The 26,104-nt window shown below is 56.0% G+C and overlaps 5 protein-coding genes across 12 annotated transcripts in view; 2 read left to right on the top strand and 3 right to left on the bottom strand.

Moving 5' to 3' along the window:
- Nucleotides 1-1,808: 1,808 nt before the first annotated feature.
- On the top strand, nt 1,809-3,699 carry Dcxr (dicarbonyl and L-xylulose reductase). Its single transcript, XM_021175763.2, has 8 exons — nt 1,809-1,934; nt 2,016-2,113; nt 2,535-2,689; nt 2,788-2,830; nt 2,911-3,010; nt 3,092-3,156; nt 3,244-3,361; nt 3,492-3,699. The coding sequence occupies exons 1-8, from the start codon at nt 1,883-1,885 to the stop codon at nt 3,593-3,595; spliced, it is 735 nt and encodes a 244-aa protein (XP_021031422.1). The 5' UTR covers nt 1,809-1,882; the 3' UTR covers nt 3,596-3,699.
- Nucleotides 3,700-5,114: 1,415 nt separating this feature from the next.
- Rac3 (Rac family small GTPase 3) lies at nt 5,115-7,682 on the bottom strand. Of its 2 annotated transcripts, none has more exons than XM_021176972.2 (6): nt 7,512-7,682; nt 6,851-6,922; nt 6,527-6,644; nt 6,285-6,347; nt 5,813-5,972; nt 5,115-5,674 (listed from the first exon to the last, which is right to left on the bottom strand). In XM_021176972.2, the coding sequence occupies exons 1-6, from the start codon at nt 7,544-7,546 to the stop codon at nt 5,544-5,546; spliced, it is 579 nt and encodes a 192-aa protein (XP_021032631.1). In that variant the 5' UTR covers nt 7,547-7,682; the 3' UTR covers nt 5,115-5,543. The 2 variants fall into 2 exon arrangements, with proteins under 2 accessions (XP_021032631.1, XP_029339521.1); XM_029483661.1 differs by having other exon boundaries at nt 5,115-5,675; nt 5,810-5,972; nt 7,512-7,656.
- Nucleotides 7,683-8,024: 342 nt separating this feature from the next.
- Nucleotides 8,025-15,186, bottom strand: Lrrc45 (leucine rich repeat containing 45). Of its 2 annotated transcripts, none has more exons than XM_029483660.1 (18): nt 15,083-15,186; nt 14,608-14,968; nt 14,150-14,211; nt 13,909-13,979; nt 13,530-13,708; nt 13,194-13,322; nt 11,973-12,085; nt 11,603-11,661; nt 11,234-11,311; nt 10,964-11,099; nt 10,815-10,892; nt 10,583-10,694; nt 10,412-10,482; nt 9,990-10,082; nt 9,567-9,659; nt 9,020-9,193; nt 8,794-8,941; nt 8,025-8,521 (listed from the first exon to the last, which is right to left on the bottom strand). In XM_029483660.1, the coding sequence occupies exons 2-18, from the start codon at nt 14,825-14,827 to the stop codon at nt 8,325-8,327; spliced, it is 2,013 nt and encodes a 670-aa protein (XP_029339520.1). In that variant the 5' UTR covers nt 14,828-14,968; nt 15,083-15,186; the 3' UTR covers nt 8,025-8,324. The 2 variants fall into 2 exon arrangements, with proteins under 2 accessions (XP_029339520.1, XP_021032628.1); XM_021176969.2 differs by having other exon boundaries at nt 14,608-14,863.
- Nucleotides 15,187-15,359: 173 nt separating this feature from the next.
- Cenpx (centromere protein X) lies at nt 15,360-18,194 on the top strand. Of its 2 annotated transcripts, none has more exons than XM_021176834.2 (5): nt 15,360-15,443; nt 17,245-17,296; nt 17,379-17,432; nt 17,661-17,749; nt 17,833-18,194. In XM_021176834.2, exons 1-5 carry the CDS (start codon nt 15,417-15,419, stop codon nt 17,845-17,847), a joined length of 237 nt encoding a protein of 78 aa, XP_021032493.1. In that variant the 5' UTR covers nt 15,360-15,416; the 3' UTR covers nt 17,848-18,194. The 2 variants fall into 2 exon arrangements, with proteins under 2 accessions (XP_021032493.1, XP_021032492.1); XM_021176833.2 differs by having other exon boundaries at nt 17,638-17,749.
- Nucleotides 18,195-19,894: 1,700 nt separating this feature from the next.
- The window catches only part of Aspscr1 (ASPSCR1 tether for SLC2A4, UBX domain containing), a 36,598-nt gene continuing 30,388 nt past the window's right edge, over nt 19,895-26,104 (bottom strand). For all 5 annotated transcript variants that reach the window (XM_021176863.1, XM_021176867.2, XM_021176865.2 and 2 more), the window contains 6 exons: nt 25,566-25,628; nt 25,107-25,159; nt 20,629-20,680; nt 20,339-20,408; nt 20,092-20,267; nt 19,895-19,998 (listed from right to left, as the gene is read on the bottom strand). In XM_021176863.1, the coding sequence (XP_021032522.1) occupies nt 19,985-19,998; nt 20,092-20,267; nt 20,339-20,408; nt 20,629-20,680; nt 25,107-25,159; nt 25,566-25,628 (428 nt within the window). In that variant the 3' untranslated portion in view covers nt 19,895-19,984. The remainder of the gene's footprint in view (nt 19,999-20,091; nt 20,268-20,338; nt 20,409-20,628; nt 20,681-25,106; nt 25,160-25,565; nt 25,629-26,104) is intronic.

The following is a 26,104-nucleotide window of genomic DNA, read 5'->3' as shown; positions in this document are numbered from 1 at the left end:
TCTGGTAGTTTGTTGAGCTTGAGGTGGCCAACCATTTGAATTGACTGAGGTCCCTCTTAGGGCAAGTGGCAGAGTGGAGGAGTATACGCTCAGTCAAGACCTTCTAAGGAGAGCACAGGGCATAGGGCACAGGACATAGGGCACTTCTCTTCAGAGAGCAAGGCCTGAGCAGCTGTGTGCGTGCACCAAGGACCACAGAACAGTGACTGAGACTTGTACATGTCCTGAATCACTTAGCCACTAGTGAGCTCTAAGCAGCTGTGTCTAGGTGTCGGGCGGGCTGCCTCTGTCTCCTGGTTTCTTTTTTTTTTTTTTTTTAAGATTTATTTATGTATTACATGTAAGTACACTGTAGCTGTCTTCAGACACTCCCAGAAGAGGGAGTCAGATCTCATTACGGATGGTTGTGAGCCACCATGTGGTTGCTGGGATTTGAACTTTGGACCTTAGGAAAAGCAGTTAGGTGCTCTGACCCACTGAGCCATCTCACCAGCCGGTCTCCTGGTTTCTGGCAGAGTTCAGGGTTAGGAGGGGATGGCAGTATTCACAGAATGGCCTGACAGTGGTGGTGAGTGGATCAAAACTTCGGAAGGCACATTGGGCTGCCTAGTCTCCAGTGCTTTTCTTTCCATGGATTTTATAAAATTACTATTATTTTATATGTTTGGGTTTTGTCTGCCTGTATATCTGTGCACCATGTGTAGCCTACACAGGCCAAGAGAGGGCATGGATTGCCCTAGAGCAGATGGTTGTGAGCTGCCATTTGGGTGCTGGGGATCAAACCCATGTCCTTTGGAAGAGCATGCAGTGTTTTTAATCACTGAGTGTCCTGCAGTTGGTTTTCAAAACAGTCAGCCCATGGACGCACCTCTCCAAGCCCAAAGCCCCACATCACTCGGGGCCCTGCAATCACCGGATCCCTACCACTGGCCAGAGTAGGTCCTCAGAGCAATTGCTTTGGTCTTCCTCACCACGACTCTAAAAACAAAATATTTTTATAGGGAGACCCAGTGCACACGTGGACATTAATCTGTAACTGACTCTTAAGCCTTGGAAAGCAATGTTTGTCTGGCCAGTTCTCACATAGATCTCCAAATCCAATCCAACCTCTTATTGTTCTGCATACTATCTATAAGGGGCCACTCACCCAATGCAAGCTGGGTAAGGTGACCTTGGGCTTCAGGTTTCCTTGATGCCAACTTGGGGCTTTATTGGTAACAGTGTCTTCTTCAGACTTACCTGCATGTCTGATTTTTTTTTTTTTTCTTTTTCTTTTTCTTTTCGAGACAGGGTTTCTCTGTGTATGTAGCTGACCTGGAACTTTCTCTGTAGACCAGGCTGGCCTTGAATTAAAGAGATCTGCCTGCCTCTGCCTCCGGAGTGCTGGGATTAAAGTGTGTGTCACTATGTGTGTCACTACCATTCGGCTTTGAATGTCCATTCTGCGCCCCCCCCCCAACCCCCCAGTATTACTTATTAGCTATCTTGATCCACTCCCGGGCCTGGGAATAGAGCACACAGAAACGGTTTTAGACATGTCTCTCAGGTTCACGGGTATCCATGAAACCTCTGGAATAACTACTATATGTTTTTAATGGAAATCTTGGTAGTAGAAACCATGCTGACCAGAGCTCGCTAAGCAGATTCCGCCCTCTATAGTTGGGTCAGTCTGGTGCAGTTTGGGAAGCTGTCCCTTGGTTAGGACAGCCTTTCCTCGGTCACGCCCACTCCCATTCAGCCAATCAGCACCACAGAAGGCACTTTTATTTTAATATCCTCGCCCTTTTCAAGACACAGCCCATGTGATTGGCTCTCCTCGCCACCACCCTCGATTCCGGAACTCCAGATCCATCTTGCCCAGGCAGGACCAGGCTCGAGCACCATGGACCTGGGGCTTGCAGGTCGGCGGGCGCTGGTCACCGGCGCGGGCAAAGGTGAGGCGGCAGGCGAGTGGCACTGTCGGGGTTGGGCTGGTTTGAAAAGGGGGTACCGGCACTAATCCTCGCTTGCCTCAGGCATCGGTCGCAGCACTGTGCTGGCGTTGAAGGCGGCTGGTGCACAGGTTGTGGCGGTGAGTCGGACGCAAGAGGACCTGGACGACCTGGTCCGCGAGGTAGGCACTGTGTCCAGAGGTGAGGAGGCGGTCGCTGAGGGAGACGCAGTGTGATCTTCACCTGCCGTGTCTGGTGTACCCCTTCCTAGGCCAGAGGCCCTGTGCAGTTAGTCGAGGGTCCATGAGGATACCCTGGCTCCCTGAGTTTGGAAGAAACGGCTGAGAGAGCAGACCTGGGTCTAAGAATGCTGAGCCGAGAGGAAGTGAACTGCTTGGGGGGCGGGGGGGGGGGGGGGGGGGGGGGGGCGGATGCTGTGTCTCTCTCGCAATTTGCTGCTGCAGCGGGAACTCTTGACCCTTCAGTTGAAAGTTCCTTTCCAGGTCCAGTTTTCCCAGACTGCCTTTCTTCTGCTGGCAGAGGCAAACAAAGCCACCTTAGGACACAATTGCCCACAGCCTTGCTTTCTTTCCAATAACGCAGTGTCCTGGTGTGGAGCCTGTGTGTGTGGACCTGGCCGACTGGGAGGCCACAGAGCAGGCCCTAAGCAATGTGGGACCCGTGGACCTTCTGGTGAACAATGCTGCTGTGGCTCTGTTGCAGCCCTTCCTGGAGGTCACCAAAGAGGCCTGTGACACGTAAGCCAGCAGGGGTTGGAGGAAACAAATCACACCCCCCACCCCCATTGCAGCCTCAGCCCTGCCCCTGACCAGGCCGTCCATTCATTCACTCCTAGATCCTTCAATGTGAATTTTCGGGCTGTCATCCAGGTGTCTCAGGTGAGCTGCCCTACCCGGCTGGCTGGCGCAGGAACTCGAAGAAGAGTGTTAGTTCTGCTTCATGTCCCTCAAAATTTCAGATTGTGGCCAAGGGCATGATAGCTCGGGGAGTTCCAGGAGCCATTGTGAATGTCTCCAGCCAGGCCTCCCAACGTGCACTGACCAACCATACTGTCTACTGTGAGTAATTCCAGCTGAGCCCCATCCCCACCCCACTCCCATTCTTGGCCAGCTTGGGCTCCACGACAACCCTCCTCACAGGTTCCACCAAGGGTGCTCTGGACATGTTGACCAAGATGATGGCCCTAGAGCTTGGGCCCCACAAGGTACACAAGGCTGGGGCAACTCCTCCAAATCTCTCCTTCTGCTCAGAGTCCCCTCCCATGTTGTTTACCTTGCTGGCATCTCTGCAGATCCGTGTGAATGCAGTCAACCCCACAGTAGTGATGACACCCATGGGCCGGACCAACTGGAGTGACCCCCACAAAGCTAAGGCCATGCTGGATCGTATCCCACTGGGCAAGTTCGCTGGTAAGTTAGGCAGGAGTCCAGACTAGAACTACACCACCTGCCCTGGTGCGTGCCTGGGCCTGGGGCTTGGCTGTGGTTGGAAGGATGAGGCAAGCCTCCCTCTATGCGTCTGACCTCTGCCTGTCTGCAGAGGTGGAGAACGTCGTGGACACCATTCTCTTCCTGCTGAGCAACCGGAGTGGCATGATCACTGGCTCCACTTTGCCAGTGGATGGGGGCTTCCTGGCTACCTGAGCCCCCTGTCTGCCAACACTCTGCTCAGCTCTCTGCTCAGGACACTGTGCCCTCCACCCCTGCAATAAAACTCTCTGCTCAGCCTGTGTGCTGATTCTCCAGGAGGCACAGATCTGCTATCTGTGACCCAAAGCAGGTTCCCACACTTTCAGCCTTGACAGCTTGGGGTGGAAAGTAGTAGGGGTCTTCCAGAAGGCTGGATCCTCACGAGGTTGGTCAACTTGTCTAAAGATAGCCTGTCCAGAAGTTGTGGATTTTTGGTAAGAACGAAACCAACAGCTCCATGTGTTTTTGACATGGCTTCCAGGTGACTCTGCTTACACATCAGCGACAACCCCACACACCAGGAGAAGATAGGTGGTAGATAATACTCATTTGCCAATGAGCTAAATAACTCTGTGGGGCTGGAGGCAGAGCTGTTTCGAACACGCGAACATTCCCACAACTTCTTTCTGTGCTATTTACAACATGGTGAGGGTCCTGGTGTATTCAGTTTGCAATCTCTCACTTCCAACAGCCTGGGCCACTGAAGGTCCAGCCCTGGTTGGTTTGCTGCACCCCACGGTGTGGAACTCCCACCAGAGCTGACTTTTTGTTTTATTTTGTTTTGTTTTGTTCGAGACAGGGTTTCTCTGTGCAGTCCTGGCTGTCCTGGAACTCACTTTGTAGACCAGGCAGACCTCGAACTCAGAAATCCACCTGGCTCTGCCTCCCGAGTGCTGGGATTAAAGGTGTGCACCACCATGCCTGGCCAGAGCTGACATTTAAACTGTTCATCTGACATCATTTGATGAGGAGTTGAGGGGGACATGGAGCTGAGGGGGTCCATAGTAGCACCCCATACACACACTGTCATGAGGTATAGAGGCTAGCGACATATATTAATCAAGGAAGTAAAGAATTTGTTAATTTTGTTCTCAGCACAACTAATTATAAACTGATATGATTTCATTATTAATAAGAGCTGTTTCACTGGCTGGCAAACTTCCTGAAAACAAACAAACATAAAAACAAACCAAAAACCTAACAACCAGCCCTCTCAGTCAGCACAAACCACTTGGGTACATCTCCGGGAGAAGAATGTCCCTGCAGGGCGTCCTCTGGTCCCATGTGCACTCCAGGGATGGCCTATAGCCTCTGAGATGAAGTTCGAGTTGCCAGACCATAACTTTGGGCCCTCCTGGGCTTCCCCCACCCCCGCCCACCCCATCTCATACTAGCCAGAGTTAGGTCAACCTCTTTACAGACTGGTCTGGTCAGCTCAATGAGAGGGGCTGAAGCCCCCTCCCCCCAGCCCCCACTCAGTTCCCACCAGGCCCCAGGTTTGCACATGGAGACCATCCTGTATGCAGCGAAGTATGCCTGCTCCCTCACCTAGGGTGTGTTAAGCTCAAGAGTTCCTTTGGAAATGTATAGTCCGAGGCACCGTTTAGGGATTCCAGACTCTTTTGCCCCCCACCCCTTTAGGGAAATGGCTGGGGCAAGCACCAGGGCAGAAAGTAGGGCAGACAGCGAGACAAAGGAGGTGGTGAATGTTTATTGTATAAAATAAGAAGGGGCCGCCCTTTCCTGGGACGTGATGAACAAAACCACCCCCACCCTTCCCTCCAGGGAAGCCCATCCTGGGGCTGCCCTGGACCCACCCCTGCAACCCTGAGGGAGACCCCGCTCCCTCCTGGCCTCCCATAGGGACCAGGGAAGGCTGGAGCTATATCCCAGAAAAAGGAGGCCTAGGGGACAGGACCCCATCACCCCAGCCTTGTCCTCATGCTTCCCCTGCCCACCCATACCACTCCCCACAGCAGACTCAGGGACATCACACAGCTCAACACGAGCGCATACTTGAGCCAGCGCTCTGCAGCCAGGCTGGCCAGGCAAGGCTCTAGAACACAGTACAGGCTCTAGAACACAGGCTCTAGAACACAGTGCAGGCTCTAGAACATAGGCTCTAGAACACAGTGCACTTCTTGCCTGGCTTTTTCACTGGAGGTGGGCAGAGCACAGCCCGGATGGCCTCGTCGAACACTGTCTTCAGACCTCTCTGGGTCAGAGCTGAGCACTCCAGGTACTTGACAGAACCTAGTAGCATTGTGGGGAGGGCAGACTGTGAGGAAGGGCACAGCAGAGGGGTAGCTGTGGATGGCGGGGGTGGGGAGGGNGGGGTGGGGAAGGGCATAAGAAAGGAATAATCCCAACCTTAGGTCCATGCTTTCTCACCGATCTCTCGGGCCATGGCCAGGCCTTGGGGGTAGGTGATGGGTGCCAGCTTCTTGTCCCGCAGCCGTTCAATCGTATCCTTGTCATCACGGAGGTCCAGCTTGGTGCCCACCAGAAGGATGGGTGTGTGTGGGCAGTGGTGCCGCACCTCTGGGTACCACTGTGGGAACGGAGGTTCTGACCCTACAGGCCTGGGGGCGGGGCCTCCAATCTGCCCAAAGAAGGCCTCAGCTCCTGAACCTTTTTCTCTGACACACTTGGCTCTTCCCGCTTTACAGAGTGACTAGGAGTCTGTAGGGTTTGGCAGTAAACAAAGATACCCACCCAGGGAGGCTTGAGACTGCCCACAGTTCCTGTCAGGGCCCAAGGCCAGAGGTGAGCTGTCCTCCCCAATACCCTGATGTTTTCAGTGCCTCCCTCAGCAGAAGAGATCCCTAGCAGAGGGGTGTGCCTTCTGCCTAGACCCACCTACCTTGGCACGGACGTTCTCAAAGGAGGCTGGGCTCACCAGCGAGAAGCAGATCAGAAAGACATCCTTCAGAGGGAGGGACAGACAGAACTGACCAAAGGATGTCCTTGCAGCTAGACAAGGCTAGCTCCCCATTCCATTCGGGAAGCACCCTACACCCAGAGTTCGAGGCTAGTTCCAAGGCTAGCTCCCGACTCCATTTTGGGAACCACCCCACTCCCAGAGTCGGCCCTCTTGCCACCTACTGTTTGAGGATAGGAGAGTGGCCGAAGCCTATCGTAGTCTTCCTGGCCAGCAGTGTCCCACAGCCCCAGGTTAACTGGCTTCCCATCCACCATCACGTTGGCTGAGTAGTTGTCGAAACTGCGAAGTAGAAAGGCTAGGCTGGGCAGGGATGCCAGGCTACTGGTGCCCAGACAGAACCCAAACTCTAGCCAGCACCCCACCTCACCACGGAAACCCAGAACCAGGATCACTTGAACCAGCCCTGGAACCTTGGGAGGTCCCATGCACGTGTGCCTGGCCTCTAGTGGCCAGCCCCGGCTACCTCCCGATCTCCATGCACTCACACTGTGGGGATATATTCTCCTGGGAAGGCGTTGGTCGTGTAGCTGATCAGCAGGCACGTCTTCCCCACGGCACTGTAGAAAGAGGTTCAGCCCACGTGGATCCAGGACCGAGCCTCCGCCCCTTCTTCCCCCACCCCCGGCAAGGACAGTACGCTCCTACAGAGCTAGAGGTTACTTTGGGTGACTGGGGTGGGGTGGATAGGTCGTAGCTCGGTAGATCTGCGGCCACCTGGGGCTAATAGAAAACGACCAGAGCAGACTAGCCTACGAGGGAGCACAGTAGTGGGCGCGGCTGCAAGGGCTCACAACCCTGGATAGGGCACGCCGCAACGCACAGGGGCGTCAGAGCTCCAGCACCTTGGGTGGCTGGCGCGAGGGTGGAGCCACCCAGGAATCAGCACAGGTGAGGCACCCGCCCCACCCACTGAGAGCACCGGGCAGAGGCCGGGCAGCATCAGGTGTGCCCGGGCTGGAAGAAGTGGACAGCTTCAGCTTGACCCCACCCCATCAGTCCCTGGACGCACGCGGCCGAGCTGTGGTGGGGGCGCGGCGGAGCTGCCTCGCCTGGACCCCGCGCGTCTGTCTGCCCCGCCCCGCCGAGCCGCACCCGGTAGCCGCCTACCAGCCTCTCCGCCCCTGCGGCTCGGGACAGCAAACTCACCCATCGCCAACCACCACGCACTTGATGGCCTGCATGGGCGCGGGGCCGGGCGGCGGCGGGCGCGGCCGCGAGCCGAGCTGCGGAGAAATGCCCGGCGCCGCAGCGGCCGCGGACCCGAACGCCGAGCGAGAGGCCGGAGACAGCCGAGCACCGCCGAGTGTCGGGTGCGAAGACAGCCGAGTGCGCGCAGGCGGGGCGGGGCAAGGGGCGAGCTGCGGCGGGGGCGGAGCCCCAGCCAGTCCTTGGACCCCGAAGGCTCAAGCTAAGGGTCCGCACCCAGGAACAAGAACGTGCCACGGTGTAGCTCAGGTTGGCGACGCCACAGAAATGGATGCGCCGGGGCGGCCGAGACTGATGCTTCCCAGGGACACCAGCCCACCCTGAAGCCGAGAAACCCTCGTGTCTACGACCCACTACAGAGGTGGTCTTCCTAGTTGTCTGATAGCACTCAGAGCGACCCAGTAGTCATTCTCGCGGTTGGGGCAACTGGTGCAGAAAGGAACTGGACGAGAATTTATCACCAAGTACAAACGTTCTGTATTTCCACCCTGCCACTGGGGAGTCTGCTCCCTCCCACTGCTGTCCTGTCCTGTTTGTGGTTCCAGGTCGCGATCCTGTATGCTTCATCGCGCCTATGCTAACGGTGAACTGTGGATGAAGTCCCTTGGACGGGCAGGTGTGCCGTTGAGCACCGATGTTGACAGAACCCAGCCCTGCAACTGCAGCTGATGTTTTTTGGACCCCGGGCCTGCCCTTGAGAATGGGATGCAGCATTTCTACCCTCGCTGGGCGCTTCGGTTCTCCCGCTTCCCTTCATTTAGGGGGACTCAAGGCTCTCAGAGGGGACCCCTGCACGTAAGCCAAGATAGCGTTTTGCAGGAAGCTTGCCCTCTGGGCCTCTTCGTCCCTGATACGGGAGATTTCTGCCTCTTTGAGCCGCAGCTTCTCTCTGAGAGATGCGTTCTCACTCTCTCTGTCCAACAGCGCCTCCCGGTGTTCACTCCCGATCACTGCAAGAGAGAGGCTCAATAAGTAGGTGTCTTGCCTTCCTGTAGCCATGAGGTGGTGCAGCACACCTATAATAATAATAGCTCTTGGGAGGCAGAGGCAGGCAGATCTCTGAGTTTGAAGGCCAGCCTGGTCTACAGAGTGTGTTATAGGGCAGCCAGGGCTACACAGAGAAACCCTGTCTCAAAAAAAAGGGGGGGGCTGGGTCTTTAGAGAGGAGATTCCCCCACCTTTACCCCTGCCAAACTCAGCTGCCCAGGTGACATGAGCTAACCTTTCAGTTGACGCTCCAGGGCTGCCACCTTCTCCCTCAGCGCTTCCTGGGCCACCAGGTCAGCCTGCATACGGCCCATCTGTTCCTGCAGGTCTACTCTGACCCTGGCCACTTCGGCCACTTTTTCTTGGTCTTTGTTGCTCAGCTCCTGGAATGGGGTTGGGGAGGGTGAGATCACGGCCTGGACGCAAACCCCTGATGTCTGTGCCCCTTGATGCATGGCTACCTGTTGCAGCTCCTCCAGACGCCGCTGCTGCCCCTCCATCTGCAGGTTCAGCTGGCTGACCCGTGCCTGGGACTCAGCTACCATCTGCTTCTGCTGCACGCAGGTGCCCTGAGCCTCGTCCCTTGCTTGTGCCAACAGCCGGATCTTCTCCTCCAGATGAGCAAGGCGGTGTTGCTGTGGGTGTGGGAATCGTTGCTACACATGAAGGGCTCCCAGTCTGAGCTCAAGATTGGAGGGACAGATGGTCTGCCAGTGGACTGGCCACTTCTCTGCAGGGACCGAGGACAGGGCTGCATGGTGCCATACAATTACCAGTAATAAACTCATCCTGCATCCAGAAGCGTTTCCCACTGAACTCCTGGACCTTGAGTCGACTCTACGTCAGCTCTACTAACTCGTTTCTAGCCTTCCTCTTGACTGTGAAGTATTGGAAGCACCACAGCCCCAATGACTCCTGGAATCTCTCTGAATTCCAGGCCTGAGGCCCACAGCCCCGGTCTCGCCCTCGTACTACGGTTAGCCCTGCCTACCTGTGGCCCACGCTCACCTCCTCCAAGCGGGCCTGGTTCTTGGCTTTGATGAGCTCCTCCTCAGCTTGGCCACGCTCGCTGAGCACCGCGGCCTTCATGCGGCTCAGCTCCTGCATGGCAGATGGCTGTCACTAGCCCATCCTCCTGACCCCTACACACACACCTACACACACACACACACACACACACACACACTGACCCAGGGCTCCTTCCAGGCTACTGAGCAGCCAGGCTGGGGAAACTTCTCCACAAGCCTCCTCAGAACCACACAGACATTCCTTGCTCAGGCCCGAATGTCACTTTTAGTCCCTGACCTTGTAGGGACACTCATGGGTGGATCCTCACATTGAGACCTAGCAAGGCTGAGACTATGGGATATCCTAGGGTCCTGAGGCCATGAATACCATGCTGCACTGCACCCAGGGTCCATGTGGCCTTACCTCCTCCAGAGACAGCCGCAGGGCCTCTAGTCTCTGAACCCTCTCCTGCATGGCCCTCTCACTCTCCTCCAGGTGACGAGTCATATGATCCACCTGTCCAAGTGAGAGAGTCAGGGCTAGCCGACACCAGCTCCCCTGGCCCTCACCCCATGGAATCCCTACCCAGGATGTCGGGTATCAGTCACTTGGCAAAGGCCTGCCCTGAGGGTCCTGGTGGGCACCAAGGACAGAGGCTCTGACCGGGGAGCACAAACAGCAAGTCCACCGCTGCCTGAACTATGGGTACCGTTGCCTACAACTGCGGCCTCACCACCTAGAGGTCTGCTGGCCAGGGGCATGCACTGGGAGTACTGCGCCACACAGGGCCAGTCTGCAGGCCCCAAGTGGAGGCAGGAGCGCCAAGGGCATCTATAAGACAGCACCTCCTTGGAGTGTAGCTTTTCCAAGTCTTCCATGTTCTGTTTGGCTCTCCTCTTCTCCACATCCAAGCGCTCTGGAGGCCCAGTGGAGAAGTAGTACTGTGAGTCTGCTCTGAAGGCGTCTTGTCCCTGGAGCTCCTTGACCCCCTTAGTGCCAAGCCCGTCCATGCTTACCCTCAGCCTGAATAGCACGGATCTTCAACTCGGCCGACGTGTTAGTCAGCTCCTGCTTGGTCAGAAACAGCTGCTCCTGCTGTGACCGCGCCTTCCGCTCCAACTCATCCACCTGAGCAGCAGGCAACACTAGAGGAAGCTTCACCTAGCCCTGCTACACCACCCTGGGCTCTCTGGGTAGCTGGCTCTATCCCCATTTTGGCCATACCTCTCATATCCGTGCCCCTCATACCTGGCTTCTAAGCAGCAGGTTCTTTTCATTGGCAGCAGACAGGTCCCTGAGTAACTTGGACTCCCGATCTGCAGCTTCCTGGGAGAGAAGGGCAAGGGTTAGGCCGCTGTCATACACTTCCATCCACCAACCAATGCAACACAACGCACCTGCCGCTCCAGCTTGCGTTCCTTCTCATGTCTTTGGGACAGGCTCTGCCGTTCCTGGTCTCCGGCAACTAGCAGTTCCCCCAGGTCCCGGACCTTCTGTTCTGACAGAGCCAGAGCAGCCTCTGTCATCTGCAGTCTACAAAGAGGAAGCTCACCCTCAGTCCAGCTCCATCAAGAATGCCACCTGCTTGGCAAAGGTCTTCTGCTCTCACTCCTACCAAGCCTCTAGTCAAATCCCAGGAAGCACTGTCCCTCCCTCCTCTGCCTTACTTGGCTTTGAGGGCATTGATGATGGACTGCCTCTCGTTGAGGGCTTCCTGAAGCTGCCCAACCCGTACTGCCGATGCCCTGTAGACAGAGAAGCAGTTCTGGGAAATCTAAACTCCGGAGCCGCCGTGTGGCTTCCCTCAGCCTCGGCGGCAACTGTTGTTCTCCACACCATCCCCGGTTCACCAGGTACAGAGCCAAGCGTCTGCCACCAACTGCCAGCCCACTTGCTTGAAAGCAATGACCTTGTTCTCAGGCCTGTAACACACAGGGCTCAGGGGAGGTCAGGCTCCAGCCAGAAGCCAGGCACCGAGACGCAGGTACCCAAGCTGAGCTGTGGTCCTGCTTCCTGCAGCTCCAGAGCTCACTCACCGGCTATCTCTGGCCATCTCTTCTCGTTGCTTGTCTATTGTCTCCATCAAATCCAGAAACTGGGGACAAAGTCAGTCAAACGCCATTAGAAGCAGAGCCTACCCTGATCAGGGACAGGACCTGCATCGACACAGTCCCGGTGCAAGGGACTCAGTTGTCTTGACCTCACTACATTCAGAGGGAGGGTGGACCAACAGAGCGAGGCCTGAAAGTTAGGACTCCTGTTGGCTCTCAGCTCTGAGGTGATGTCAGCATATAGGAGGTGGGCCAGGAGGCCACCTCGGCCCTGTCTAGTCTTGTCTCAGAGGCCTGGAGGATAGATATACCACAAGGAGAAGGCAGCCAGCCCAGGGCTAGTGAGGGCACTCACCTGCTTGGACTTCTCTTCCTGGAGGTGTTGAACTTCCTTGCTAAGGATCTTGGTGCGTGCTTGGTTCTCCCGAAAGGCAGTGAGTCGGTCCTGGTTGTGGTCCATGGCTTGCTCTGTCAGAAAGTGTCATGTTATCTGCTGGACTCAATATTAGGGTCATTGGCTAACCCAGTCCTGTGCTGCCTGTGTCTGGAAGTTGGTCATTGGGGAGCCCACCCTAGAACAGCAACACACCCACAGCACATCAGAAACCCCTGTCCAGTTCCCCTCAGGTGAAGCACTTCAGTGTGTCAAGGCAGGACCAGGCTGTACAGGGTCTTGGGATGCCCTGGTATCTTTTGCACATATGGGGAATTTACTGTACTACCCACAAAAGATGGACATTTCCTGGATCATCTGCCCCCACAAAAAGGGCAAGGGGTGTATGACTTTAAGAGCTGGTGCTATCTCCTGAAAAGACGGACACCTCTGGGTCCCATAGGCTCCTGAGGCAGGGGGATTATGTGGTCAAAGCCAACCTGGGCTACATAGCAAGGCTATCTTTCACACACACACACAAAAGAAGCTCAAATATAAAACAATTATAAGGACTGAGTCCACAAAGACACAGGGCTGGGAACAAGACATTGGAGATGACAGAAGATTCAGGCACAGCCAGCAGGAGGCAGTGACTCTCCAGCAGGAAGCATGAAAAAGGCTGGCATCCAGGACCCCAGTTCTGAAAGCCCAGGCTTTAGAGGGTGACACCATGTGATAAACTTCTGAGCCTGAGGCCAAGATATCATTTATAAGGACTTGAGATTCATAGGCAGAAGTGAAAGTGAATTCTGACATAAATCAGCACAGCCCTGGCACCCCTACCACATTTACTTTCTACACAGCACGTGTACACGTACACACACACACACACACACACACACACGGGAGGGGCTGGGGAAAGTACCAGGAAGCTTCCCTAGCTGAGTTTCTGGCCACCTGATGGCTGTCAGGGCCTTAGGCTGTTACCTGTGAAGTCTGCACTCCTGACTGCATGTGTGCTAAGGTATCAGTGAACATATAGAAGCCTTGTGTAAGCACCAAGAAAGCTGCCTACCTTCAGCTGCTTCCCCTTGACCTAGGCTAGCAACGTGTATCCTGAGCCACCATGCCTTAGGGCTCCTGTTAAAGGGCTTCATGCCTTGCTCCGACTTGTAAGAAGCTAGCAGCCCTGAGTGCCCATACCCACGGCTCTCAAGATGTCACCAGGGATGTTGTTCCCAGCCAGGTCCAGCTTCCACAGGGTTCTGTTGCTGGGGAGACAGTTCACCAGAGCCCGGCCCCCCAGGAGGCCAATGTTATTCCAGCGCAGGTCTGGAAGGAAACCTGCTGTCATTCAGTTGTATGGAAGTGCTGGCCCAGCAGAGGATACTTTCTCTGGTGCTTCACTGCCCGTGGTGGCTGCCAGTATAGCCAGGAGCCCAGGCTAACCTCTCCATCAGCAGAGGGACAGGGTGCAACTTAATACAGCCCAATGGACCTAGGTCTCATGGGCGTACAGCAGAATTCAGGAGACCTCACCCAGCTGTTGGAGGGTAGTGTTGCCCTTCAGGGCCAGGGCCAGCTCCTCTGCTCCCTTGTGACTGATCTGGTTGTTTCGGAGGTCCAGCTGCCGCAGGGCACTATTGGCTGCCAGACCCCCACAGAAGGTGGCAAAGGCATCTTCCCATGTGCCAAGGTTGTTCCACTCCAGCGTGAGGCTACAGGAAGGGTGGACACGGGTTTTTGGCTCAGCAGAACACTCCTCCCACAGAGCCCAGGGTACGTGGAAGGCCAGGATTAACCAGGTTATTCACTACTCATGGGGGCAGAACCTTGGTAGGTGGTGGGAAGTGAGCTGATTACAGGACCCTAGGCCACACAGGGAGGAAGCTGTGCGGTGCAGGCGAGGCCTACCTACCTCTGAATAGACTTGTTCTGTCGAAGGAGCTTTCCCAGAGCCTCAGCTCCTGTAGCTCGGAGGTTGTTGCCCTAGAAAAGGAACATCCTGGCCAGTCAGTTCTTGTTACCCTGGCTCTGAATACCATATTTGAGCCACAGAGACTCCAGGTGGTGGGAGAGGCTAGGAGATAGCTCTAGGCAACATTGTGGTGGCCAGATCCTAGTTTTCCTGACTTTAGCAGCATCCCAAGCCCGCTCACCTTTAGATCCAGATGCTGCACACTGGTGTTGGCACACAGCCCTTGGAACAGCAGTATGGACCCTGTGTAAAGGTAGTTGGAAGAGAAGGCTGTCACTGGAGCTGGTGCTGCTACTCAGTGACATCAGGGCTGCTACTCAGACAGCGGTACCACTGTTCTGGCTTGCTGTAAGGCCACGTCAGAAACAGTTTTTGAGCTTGCCAGACCTGACCTTTCTCAAGCCGGCATGGGGAACCGTGAAAGCTGGGAACATTAAGGCTTCTCTATTACAGTGACACTGACCTCTGTTCCCAGGTTTTGGAAAAGATGCAGGAAGAGAGGAGAGAGCAGAGAAGCTCTTTGCCTGGACACGCAAAGACTTTCCTGCTCACAGACACCCGCTCTGAGGCTAGCCCCGAGGAAAAGTGTTTGATTGAACCCCACTCTGACGTTTCAGGTGCGGAGGCCACTGGCCTCACCTTCCTCACTCAGCATGCAGTCGCTGAGGACAAGCTCCTTCAACAGCGTCTCCTTATGCAGCAGCTTGCCGAGGGCCCTGCAGGTCTCCACCGTCAGGCTCTGAGTAGTCAGGTCCAGTCCGCCCTTCGGAAGCTGGTGCAGTTGCTGCAGAACAGCCTCCTGGGGCTCAGCCCCACTCTCCTCGCAGAGGCGGTTGTAGGAGCGCCGGAACTCCTCCATGTCCCCGAATGCTGACAGAGCCTTGCAAGCATGCCCCTGGAGACAGGATACACTTTAGCTTGCTAGGCCGATGGCTGGGAGCCCCTTTCCCTAGGGCGTGTACGCGGAGATGAGCTGAGCTGGCCCTATATAAGGGGAGGCCTAGAAATGTGGAATAGAAAGGAGGTTGGAATGGCTCGAGGAAGGGGTTTGGAGATAGAGTTGGAGCGCAGCAGAACACTGGCCTAGAAGAGCAGGTAGACGCGTTGCACATACCCTAGTCTGGCCCTGTGGCCCCCAGCCCGCCCTCGCGACGCAGCCTCGGGTCGCTGGTGAGGCAGGACGCGGTTCCTCGCGCCTCAGTATCCAGGAAGAGTGTGGTGCGCCGGGAAGGATAGGAACTACAACTCCCAGGAGGCATTGCGGAAGGCATGGCTATCCGTAGACCAATGAAAGTGAAAGGCGGGCTTGAGCTGAAACTCAAGTCCCAGCGAGGGGAACGCTTGGATGATTGGCTACTGGGATTGGAGGCGGGACCTCAGGGTCGCGTTCCACATTCATTGGTTGGGATGTGGGAGGGTTCCGGAGAGCGCACTTCGAGACTGTGGCCATGGAGGAAAACAGTGGCTTCCGGAAGGTGAGACCTCTGGAATAGTGGCAGGCACACTCGGGCGTTGCGGATCCCCGCGTGACAGTCGTGCATGCTCGAAGTCAGCCTCGTCGACGTGTTACTGTGTCTTTGGTGGGGGCCTGGCAGCAGGGTTGGAGCAGCCCGCGCGCTCTGCGGTTGGACTGAGCGGGTCTGTAGATTAACAGGCTGGACGACCAGTGGCACATCCAGGCTGGCTACAAGGGGTCTTCCCGGGAGGGACCACAGGGCCTTTCCAACTCGGCCGATGGGAGTGCGCGAGGCACACTGATGCGAGCCTTCACTGCTCGGGCCGAGGCCATCTCTCAGTGACAGATTTGGGAGGACTCGCCCACGTGCTCGAAATTTAAGCGGAGGCGCTCCATTCCACGATAAGTGGTGCCACCTGAGGGGTCGGCTCTTGACATCAGGCCAATGCGCGCCCTGTGCAGAGTTCAGCCTGGCCTTCGCACTCCGTTCAGGACTTGAGTAGAGTTTTGGGGGCTTTGACCGTGACCGGAGTTGTGATAGTTCACTGAACTATGGGGAGTGGGCTGTCTCAGGAAAGAGTGACAGGAAGGGAGGGGCTTACATTTCTTGCTGTGGCCTTCTGGACAGGAACAGGAGTTTGAGGTGCCTAATTAGGTTTACCCTAATCCTACCCTCCAGCAGTCACATCCACTCTTCCATGAAACAGCCTGCGGAGCTGTAGTCCAGCCCTGTTTTCGCTGGCTCTGACATGGGCTTCTGCCCAGGTGCTGTCTGTCTGTCAGTCAGTCTGCTGTTGGGGTTCCTGGGACTGGGGCCCTGTTCTCGCACCTCTGGTAGCGAGCGGGGGCGGGGGGACCAGCAGGTGGCACTGCTCTCACGTAGTCGTTCATGGACCCTCCTCGCCCAACTAACAAGTTCACCTGTGCCTGTGTCCATTCCCACCCGCGCCCCTCTGCAGCGAGTGGGTATCAAGGCTTTTCTGTGGCTGACGCTCGTGAATCCAAACTCACCTTCCTTTGTAGGCCATCCATTTCGAGGGTCGTGGGTGCCTGTCACTGCCTACCTTTTGCCTTTTCTCAGCCGTTCCCCATTCTGTTCTGGACTAGGCAAACTTGAGTGGTCTCAGCTTCACAAACTGCACAGATGCTCAGGGGCTCCTCATGGTTCACCTTTGGTGTTCTCACGGGATTCCTAGGCCTCTGGATTCTCCCTCTCATCTCCACCTCACAAACTACCACCAACCTTTCAGTTCTCAAGCCATTCCAGATGCCTGGCCAATCTGCCGCCACCACCTGGTACTCATCATTACAGCTAGGTCTCTCCAGACCTTGTCTACAAGTGTCTTCCCCAAACTAGTGCTGTGTCTCCATTCACAACTAGAACCGACTTCAAACTTCTTGCCAAAGAAAGCTCAAGGGTTCTTGGTTATCAGTCCACCCAGCCCTCCAGCCACAGCCCAGCTTAACATGCTGGGTGTCCCGTGTGTGTGGCAGTAGATCCAAGCCAGGACTGCCAAAGGGGCCAGCGTTCTTCAAGGTTGTCTGCCCCCACCCTCCATCTGCTGCCGCATTAGCTCCCTGCAGTAAAGGTGCAGCATTGCCTCTCAGCTCCCAGAATTGGAGGTGACCGTCACTGGGGGCTACATCCTCCCCTCCAAGCACAGCTGGCTTCATCCTCTCAACATAGGAAATGGCCCAGGATAGCAGTTTCTAGCTGGGAAGTCACAACCATGCCCCATTCAGAGCTGATACTCGGGAGGGGCAGGGGGTGGACAATGGCAGCCTTGTGAGGAATGGCACTGACTCTGCCCTCCTTCCAGGAACTGGTGAGCAGACTACTGCATTTGCACTTCAGGGATCGCAAGACCAAAGGTTTGGGGCACCAGTGGGGTGGGGAATATGTGGGGCACAGGGAGGGAGGCTGTCCTGTGACACCCTCCCCCCCTCCCTTCAGTCAGCGGGGATGCACTGCAGCTCATGGCAGAGTTCCTGAGGATCTTCGTACTAGGTGAGCCAAGGGTTCCCACAACACCAGAAAGATGACAATTTCTTGTTAGGCTTGATTGTAGCTGAGAAAAGCCTTAGTTTACTGACAAACCAAAGTCCTCTACCTGAAACACTTACCCAAGAGCCACCTAGGCCCCCTCTGAGGGCTGACAATGGGTGCAGGGGACCTAACAAGGGCAGGGTTAGAGCTGCCCCGTTTTCCCCAGCTCACTTCATGACATTCCACCAGAGGCTGCTGTCCGTGGGGTCTGGCAGGCCCAGGCAGAAGACCTGGATGTTGTGGAAGTGGATCAGCTGGAGAAAGTGCTCCCTCAGCTGGTATGTGGGATGCAGGTGGGGCAGTCTGCAGCTCTCCAGAATGGTGCCTGTGTGGTCACTTTGAGCCCGTTTCTCCTCCATAGCTCCTGGACTTCTAGAGTTCCCTCCTGTGGCCTGCAAGGTCTAGTGAATCCACACCAGCATCAACTCCTGAGCTCTCCAGCTTCAGGAGGATGGGAAGATCCCAGCAGCTGTTACCTCCTAGAGTCCTTGCGAGACAGGTGCAGGGAAAGGTGAACCAGCCTGCCTCCAGACACAGCCCTCCTCCCGCCCCCAGCCTTGCATTATAAATAAACCAGCTGCTGGCAGTGCCTCCTTCTTGCCACCCTACATCAAAGCTGCTGTGTAGCCTTTTAACCACCTGACCCCCACCCCCAGGATGCCTCCCTGAGCTGTAAATTTGTTCTTACAAAGCAACATCAATAAATCAACACCATCTCTCTGAGGCCTGCTTTCTCTTTGCCATTAATCACCCAAAGTCTAGTTGCTTCAAAGCCTGAGCCCCGTGCTCCCTTCCATCCATCTCAGTGGGACAAATGCAGAGCTCTCAGAAAGGACAGGATAACAAACAGCATGTGTGCACATGCTGCAATAAAACTGGAGCCTTCACACATGTGGCAGGATCTGCCACAGCAACTGCCACTTGTAGGCAATGGAGTCCAAGCATGTTTCTGTGAACCAGTAACGGCCCACTGGTGGAGGCGGGACTTGGATACACAAGGTGAGAAGGCCTGCTGCCTGGGCCAGTCTGCAGAAAGGTTTTCCTTTAATCCTGCCCTGCCTGATTGCAGGCTGCGTATAGGTAAGGGCCAGGATGTACCCTCAGAGAGGCATAGCTGTGGGGCCTTCCTGGAAGCCCGCCCAGTCTAGGCTTGAGCCCTCTGATGATCATCAGGCCTCGGCAGGCCAATTCTCAGAAAACATGCTGGGTGTCTGGCTAGGCGGTGGTGGCACACGCCTTTAATCCCAGCACTCAGCAGGCAGAGGCAGACGGATCTCTGTGAGTTCGGATCTCTGAGTTCGAGGACAGTCTGATCTGCATAAATGAGTCCAGGACAGCCAGGGCTTTGTTACACACAGAAACCCTGTCTCAAAAAACAAATCAAGGGCTGGTGAGATGGCTCAGTGGGTAAGAGCACCCGACTGCTCCTCCAAAGGTCCAGAGTTCAAATCCCAGCAACCACATGGTGGCTCACAACCATCCGCAACGAGACCTGGCGCCCTCTTCTGGAGTGTCTGAAGACAGCTACAGTGTACTTACATATAATAAATAAATAAATCTTTAAAAAAAAAAAAAACAAATCAAAATAAGCAATCATGTGGGATGATTTGCTACCTGCTACACATAGTACCCCTGTAGGTCTTCAAAGTCCCTTACTGGAGCTTGTCAGAGTCCAGTGTGGAAACACCGTGGTAAGCTCAGGAGTTAGGAGCCGGCTACCCAGTACTGAGGACCATGTGAGTCCGGGTGGGAGATCAAGCAGAGAAGGCATATAATATGAAGAGACAACTCTCACAGGGCCTAGAACAGATTTGAGGGCAACCTCTGAAGGCAATGGCTAGCCTGGATTGAGCTGGGTAGAGAGCTGCTCTTGAGTGCCTGCAACCCCCAAACACCCCACCCCCGCCCCCCCACACAGGGTAAGTTTCTGGGTTCGTCCCAAGCACTGAGGAGAGGGTGGGAAATGAAAGACCTTCAGGAAGGAGCTGGCTGATGGGACACAGGTCTCCAACCAGCTTAGGTGCTAGAACTAGACTTGCAGTCCCCAGCTGAAGGCATGGAGAAAGGGTTACCAGAACACCCCAGGCCAGACAGTCAAAGGTGGCTCTGTGGTAAGCAAGCCCCTGAGTCGTCCTCTTCTGGCTGTGTGCCAAAAGCGCGATGTGGCCCCAGGTTGCAGGTAATTTGCAAAGGAGACTTCCTCCTACACTTCCAATCTATAAAGGGGCTAAAGAGGTCAGATATAAAGGAAGAGAAGCTAGCCTGCCCAGGGTTCTGGCCTCAGGCCCTTCAGAGATACCCCAGCTTTTTAAAAAACACTAACACCCTGTGGTCCAGCCAAACTCCCAGGGTTCTTTGGGAAGCAGTGGATGAGAGAGCTTGAGGGAGGCCTGAGGGCCTTTTCTGCAGAAAAGAAACTCAGCTTTGAGAGAAGCGCGACTCTTTATTCCTGCTCGGGGTGGGTGGGGGTAGGGTCCTGTGGCTGGTGATGGGCATCTCCAGGCTGGTAGCTCTCACCTCTTGCTGGCTGTGATGCAAACACAAGAATGATCACAAACCCCTGAGTTCCTGCCCAGCCACCCTGCCCCACCCAGCTAGTCCATGGCAGGCAGGAAGGCACCTGGCAGCTTCAGCCACTTGGGCACTTTGCCCAGACTTCTCTTCACAGGCTGGGCTGTCCCTTGGATGGGCTCTGGGGGCCCCAGTGCCCCATCCTCAGCAATTGGCTCAGACTCCAGGGACACAGGGTCAGGGGCTGGCAGCAGAGGTGGGGACCCGGCAGCCCGGGACATACACCTAGAGGTGAGAGGCCAAGGCCAGGTGGTGGGCACAGCCTTGGAGGGGCTCCCAACCCCTCATGAACTTACCTGGCCACCAGCACATCAGCAGTAGATGGGGAGACGGTGTGTTCTAGCAGCCCAGGTTCCAGATAGAGACCTTCAGAAGCCAGAGCCTACCCTCAGCCACAGATGAAACCTGCACTTCCACTCACATGCTGCCAGTGAGTGTGCTAGGCAGGTACTCCCCACCAAGGAGATGGGTCCTGGGATGCAGCCCCCCCAACCCACTTAAGGACCTCAGAGCGAACACCTAAGGCATCTTGCTTCGGGCATCAGAGAAAGCAGGATTCAGGGAGGGTCCTGCTGGCCTCACTCACCTGTTGGTTCTTCAGCTCCAAAGTGCACAAGCGCAGCAGGGAAGAGGTTTGCCTGCAAGGAGGGCAGGGAGGCTCAGAGGGCCAGACAGGCAGGCAGTGTTCAGCAGGTTCCAGTCTTCCAGAGGCAAGTCTACCCCTTTTCTCTAGCACTCCACCCATCATGGACCACAGCAGAGCACCAGTTGGGAGCCCTACTTCTCATGTGAGAACTGTGTCCTTCAGTCCCACTGCCCAGCTATAGCACCAGCAAACTGTCAATGTCAGTTTATGACTGAGGAGACATAAGGCTGTTGTGGGGAGGGGTGTCTGGGTCTTCCAGACTGATACTGTCTATGGACAGAAGTGGGAAAGAGACCTGTATTCCTGTCCCATGGACACACAACCCCTCCCTCTGCTTATGCAAGCAAACAAACAAACAAACAAACAACCCACAGTGAAGGGGCTGTGGGTAGGAGTGTCTCTAAGGTTAAGAATTTAAGCAGAGCCACTTGCAGACAGGAGTGTCCTAAGAGAACAGGCCCGGGCACGCGGCAAAGGGGCTGGCTCTCAGAATCAAGCTGCTTTAGAGATGCCATGAGCGAGAGATGCTTCCTTGTGAGATACACCAGTCCAGGCAGAGTTGTTAACACTAAGAAGGAAGTCAGAGCCAGGACCAGCCCAAGCTCCTTCTGTCCCACCCAGACAAGGATAGCCAGTGCTTTGAAAACACACCTGAATGCCTGGGATCAAAGGCTCCTAAGCCACACCTACCCAAAACCACACCAGCCCCAAATCTGCTGGTGCTCTGCTGTCCTGTGGCCCACCTATCCAAAGAGGGCAGAGGGTGTGGGATTTTGTGCAGGGACTGGTCCTACTTTCTTGGGCAAGGTATGGGGTGGGAGCATGAAGCAGACAAGGTCGCTTCCTCTCTGACGCCACTGGACACTCGGCTTTGAGCCTCCCTTACAGCCCAGGATTGTAGAGGTCAGAGAGGCCCGAGTATCACACATCCACATCCGAATGTTTTTCTTTTTCAGAGGTTGTGCCCAAGGGAGCTGGGGCTGGGGCTGGGGCTGGCTGACGTGGCCAAAAGCTGAGGGCAGCCAGGAGTCTGGCAGGACCTAAGAAGGGGCTGCAGCTGCAGGCTGAGGGCATTCTTTCCGAGCTCCAGGCTCCTGTGAGTGCCACAGGCTGGAGGGGTGGGCGGGGTGGGTGGGGTTGGGGGATGTTAAAAGATTAATAAGAGCAAGCTTCAAAGGCCAGGCCTAGGAACGCTGAAACCTCAGCCTCCAGCCGGCAACAGAGGGACACAAACAAGGGCGGTGAATGCTTTGAAACGCAATTGTGAGGTCTGCGATCAAAGCAGCATGAGAAGAGGCCTGTGGGGTGGGCGGGGGCTCCTCTAGTGCCCCTGGGAGGGTGCCTGTGGGGTGGGCGGGGGGGCTGCTCTAGTGCCCCTGGGAGGGCGCCTGTGGGGTGGGGGTGGGGCTGCCCCCAGTGCCCCTGGGAGGAGGCCAGAAGGCAGCCAGGGATCCAAGCAGGGACATGGGAGGACAGTGCTAGGGCCTTCCTTGGCCCATAATGGCTCACCTCCCACCATAATGGCTTACTTAGCCTTTCGAGTAGCCAGAGCCACCTTCTATACTCCTGCCAGCAACTGGGTGGTGTTCATATGTAGCCTGTGGCACACTCTTTCTAACACCTCTGGGAGCCTGGCTGGCATGCCCACAAGGTCTTGTCTGTTGTCTACCACCACCAGTCAAGGGGGCTCCCTTGGGAAGTGACTGAGAGGCAGTTGCCATGTGGCAGCTCCAAGGCTGGACCCTTCCTTACCAAGCAGTGCCTGGGGAGCTCAGATGAGGTCAGGGAGAACCCAGAACAACATGAGAGGCAAGGCCAGCTGTGGGCTCTGTCCCTAGCCCCAGATGGAGGAGAGTTGAGGGCAGGGGATTGCTAACATCAAGGTTCATCAGTTTTCAGAGGAGGCTGTGCCTTAATATGAACCCACGCATGAACTTCTCTCTAGCATCTCCCTCTCCAATTGTGGAGCCCCTGCTGCTCGGTCACCTGGGACAGTAAGAGCTTCTGCCCTCTTTAGCAGCAATGGCACAGCCCAGCAATGTTGTTCAACTCCCAAAGGCAAGGCTGCCTGCCACCTTCTTCTTTCTCCCCAGGACCAAACGATCCTCTAAGAGTCCAAGGCTGCCTTTTGTGGGCCTTTGAATTCTTTGAAGCTGCCTGCCTGCTCTAAGCAAATACCAGGCATTGCCAGGACCAAGCCTGTCCAAGGGAGAGCAGGCTACACTCCAACGGCAGGGGACAGGGAAGTGCCCTTTCCCTCCAGGCTGAGCCTCACCTGACTCAGCTGGATATGAGGCACACTCTGCCATTGTTCTGTTCTGTCTGCAGCAGAGTCCAGGGCCTACCTCATTCCTTACCTCTTTCTCTCAACTTGAAGATAAGATACCCTGAGCTTGGGGCAGGAAGTCAGGAAAGTACGGGGAAGGAATCCTCTTCTACAAAGGGGTCTTCTAGGCCCCTAGGACCAGCTCGTCCTCAGGAACTCAGCCTTCATTCAGTGCCTGCCAGAAGCTGAAACCCTTGCCCACTTGCTTGAGGTCCCAATGGAACATGGGAAGGTGCACAGAAGACCAATCAATAAATGAGATTCCACCCTCTGCTCACTGCACAGCCCCCCACTGGGCCACCCTGCCCCACACGGGAGCTGACACCGGCTGGGATGCCAGGCTAGAACCCATTCTCCCTACCCCTACCACAGACAACAGAAAAAGCAGTGAACACACTTGACCGCCTGACCACCAGGTTCAAGCTACATCCCTCCCCTTAGGCTCCCAGGACCACTTAGAGCCCAGGGGGAGGGATGAGGGTGGCAACTGATCAGCAATTCCCAGAATACACCTACAGGACATGGAAGGCAAGACCTCGCCAAGCTTCAGAAAGCACAGCAGGCCAGGTGGGGCTGGGCATAGGACCATAGGCTTTTCCCTGCCTTGCCCTTCTTCCTTCCCTATGGCACCAACAAAATACTACTACTCATCTCCTAAACCTTGAGCAAGGGGGTGGCTGGGGACAGCGGGGAGCCTAGGGCACAGGCCCAGAAAATTCACAGTGCAGGTGGGGCTCTGCACCCTACCTCTCTGTGATTTAGTTCTCCCTGCCTCCATGCCCTCCGAAAGCCCCTGCTCTCCTGGGCCACCGGCATCCCACATAATGTAGACCACCCCTGGGCAGCAGAGCCCAGCCCTGCCCAAGACAGAGCTGTGAAAGCTGCAGCTTCAAGGGCTGCTGCCTGCTCACCTACCGGAGGGGAGCAGGCTTCTTTCCCTCAGCAGCAGGAAGGGATGCCACCCCTTGGGAGGCCCTGTGGCTCCAGACAGAGCTGACGGATGAAAGGAGACGGCTGCTGGTAGCAGGGGCAGAGTGTCACCAGGAATCAGGCTGAGGCGGGTGAGAGGCACCCAGGAGCTTGGGGAGGGGGCATGTGAACCCAGACTAGGGGAGGGGCCTGGGCACTGGCCTCAATCCCAAAGCATCTTACAGATTCAGTGTTTATCAACACACTGGCCAGGGAGGTAGGGAGGGGCAGAGATGAAGAAAGAGAGCTGGCGCCTGGCAGTTCATAAGCCAAGAAGGGGATCACGGGGTCACAGGCCTGCTCTGGGATACCTCCCTGCTTTCCCTTACAGCAGAGCCATGTGGCTGCACTTCCCTAAATGTACAGTCCCTGGTGAGCTTCCAGCTTGTTCCCTGCCCTGTCTCACCCCAATGGTGGCAGTTCTAGGCAGCCAGTGGAGCCTGTCACCCCCAACCCAGACTTTTGTAGAGGCCTTCAGGCACCTCTGTTGTTAATTAAAATATCTAAAGACTTTGAAAAGGAAACCATTAGACTAGAGGGGCTAAGGAGGTCCCAGATGCTGGGGGGGGGGGGATGGGAAGACAAGGCATTCATTCCAGTTGACTCTGCAGGGTGCAGGGTCAAGTAGCCTCTGCCTCTGGAGGCCCCATGGAAAAGCCTGGGGCCAACCACACACTCCTACAGGCAGGAGGTCTAGGGAAAGAGGCAGAGATGACAGCCAAAGACAGCTAAGGACCCTAAGAGACCCCAGCTCTCCTGAGGCCCAGTACCACTCTTTGACCAGGCTGCCAGGCCTCTTCCTCACCTAGAGGCTAAGGAGCTGGTGTCATACAGCAGCCCAGGGGCCAGGACCTCCAGGCGGCCCCAGCTGAGGACAGCAGGCCAGCTAGTTGGGCAGGCCCATCCCCACCCCGGGGCCAGGCAGGAAGCGGAGGAGGCTGGAAAGCCCTGTCAGAAACAACTTCAGAGGCGCACTGCTCCCTCTGAATTCACCGGCTCTAAAAGGCTTTATTACCCACCGCAGCGCCTGCCAGGGCACTCCTTCCCAACCCGACCGCAGCATGGCGCCCTGCCCTCCCAGTACAGTCAGCCCAGCAACGCCCTCCCGTGAGGAAAGCGGTACCTGAAAGAGAGTCAGCGTGTGGTCATCCAGGACCATTTTGGGTGGAGCGATGACTGTGGAGAGAGGGGGCTGTCTTTTAGGACACTGGTAGGCCCCATGTGTCAGGGCAGACAGACCTTAGTAGGACTTGTGAATCATGTCTCAGGTCACAGGCTTTCCACCCACCTCTGCTGCTCACAGGGGTCCTCGTCACCCTGGTGACAACCCTGTTCCTGGATCCAGTCCCCCTTGCAGCTTGAGTCATAGGGTGAGACTGGGAAAGAGGCCAAACTGGGGAGCTGGGCACTGATATCAGCTCCCTGCAAGGGACCCAGGGTTGGAGAGCTAGACAACTTGGCTCCTAGAGCAAAAACTATCTTAAGTCCCATCCCAGAGAGAAGGTCACACTTTGCAGACTAAAACGAGGGACAAAGGGTCGTGCCAGATGGAGGCAGGGCCAGCTGAGGAGTAGAGACTTACATAGGTAAAAGGAGAGCTCAGGGTTCCCCAGGTGGCTCCTAACAAAGTCTCGAAGATCCCCCACTGTGGAGAAAGGGGAACACCACTCATTGTTCAAGGTCCTGCTGGGAACCTAGGGACAATGAGCACCAAGGCTGTCCCCAGCAATGCAGGCTCAGCAGCCACCCTGTTGGTGGTAGATGCTAAGCCCTGGATGTGAGGACTCCGCAGTGCATCCCACTATCCTACATGTTCAGCAAGGTGGGGACCACAGTACAGACCACTTCTAGGATCCCCATCCTGATGCAAGTGAGGCCTGCCTACTGACAGCATCCCTGGTCCCTCTTGAGGACCCAACTCCTCAACCTGAACCCTGCCAGGATAGGAACCCCTCAGGCCTAGAACTACTTCATCTTCACTGTCTTAAAACAGACCACCAGCAGGGTGTGGTGGTGCACGCCTTCAATCCCAGCACTCGGGAGGCAGAGGCAGGCAGATTTCTGAGTTCGAGGCCAGCCTGGTCTACAAAGTGAGTTCCAGGACAGCCAGGGCTACACAGA

The sequence above is a fragment of the Mus caroli genome, chromosome 11 (assembly GCF_900094665.2).
Source record: "Mus caroli chromosome 11, CAROLI_EIJ_v1.1, whole genome shotgun sequence".
In the NCBI taxonomy this organism is placed as follows: Eukaryota; Metazoa; Chordata; class Mammalia; order Rodentia; family Muridae; genus Mus; species Mus caroli.
Note: the sequence above shows the minus strand (reverse complement) of the source record. Positions and strands in the feature narration are given on the sequence as shown.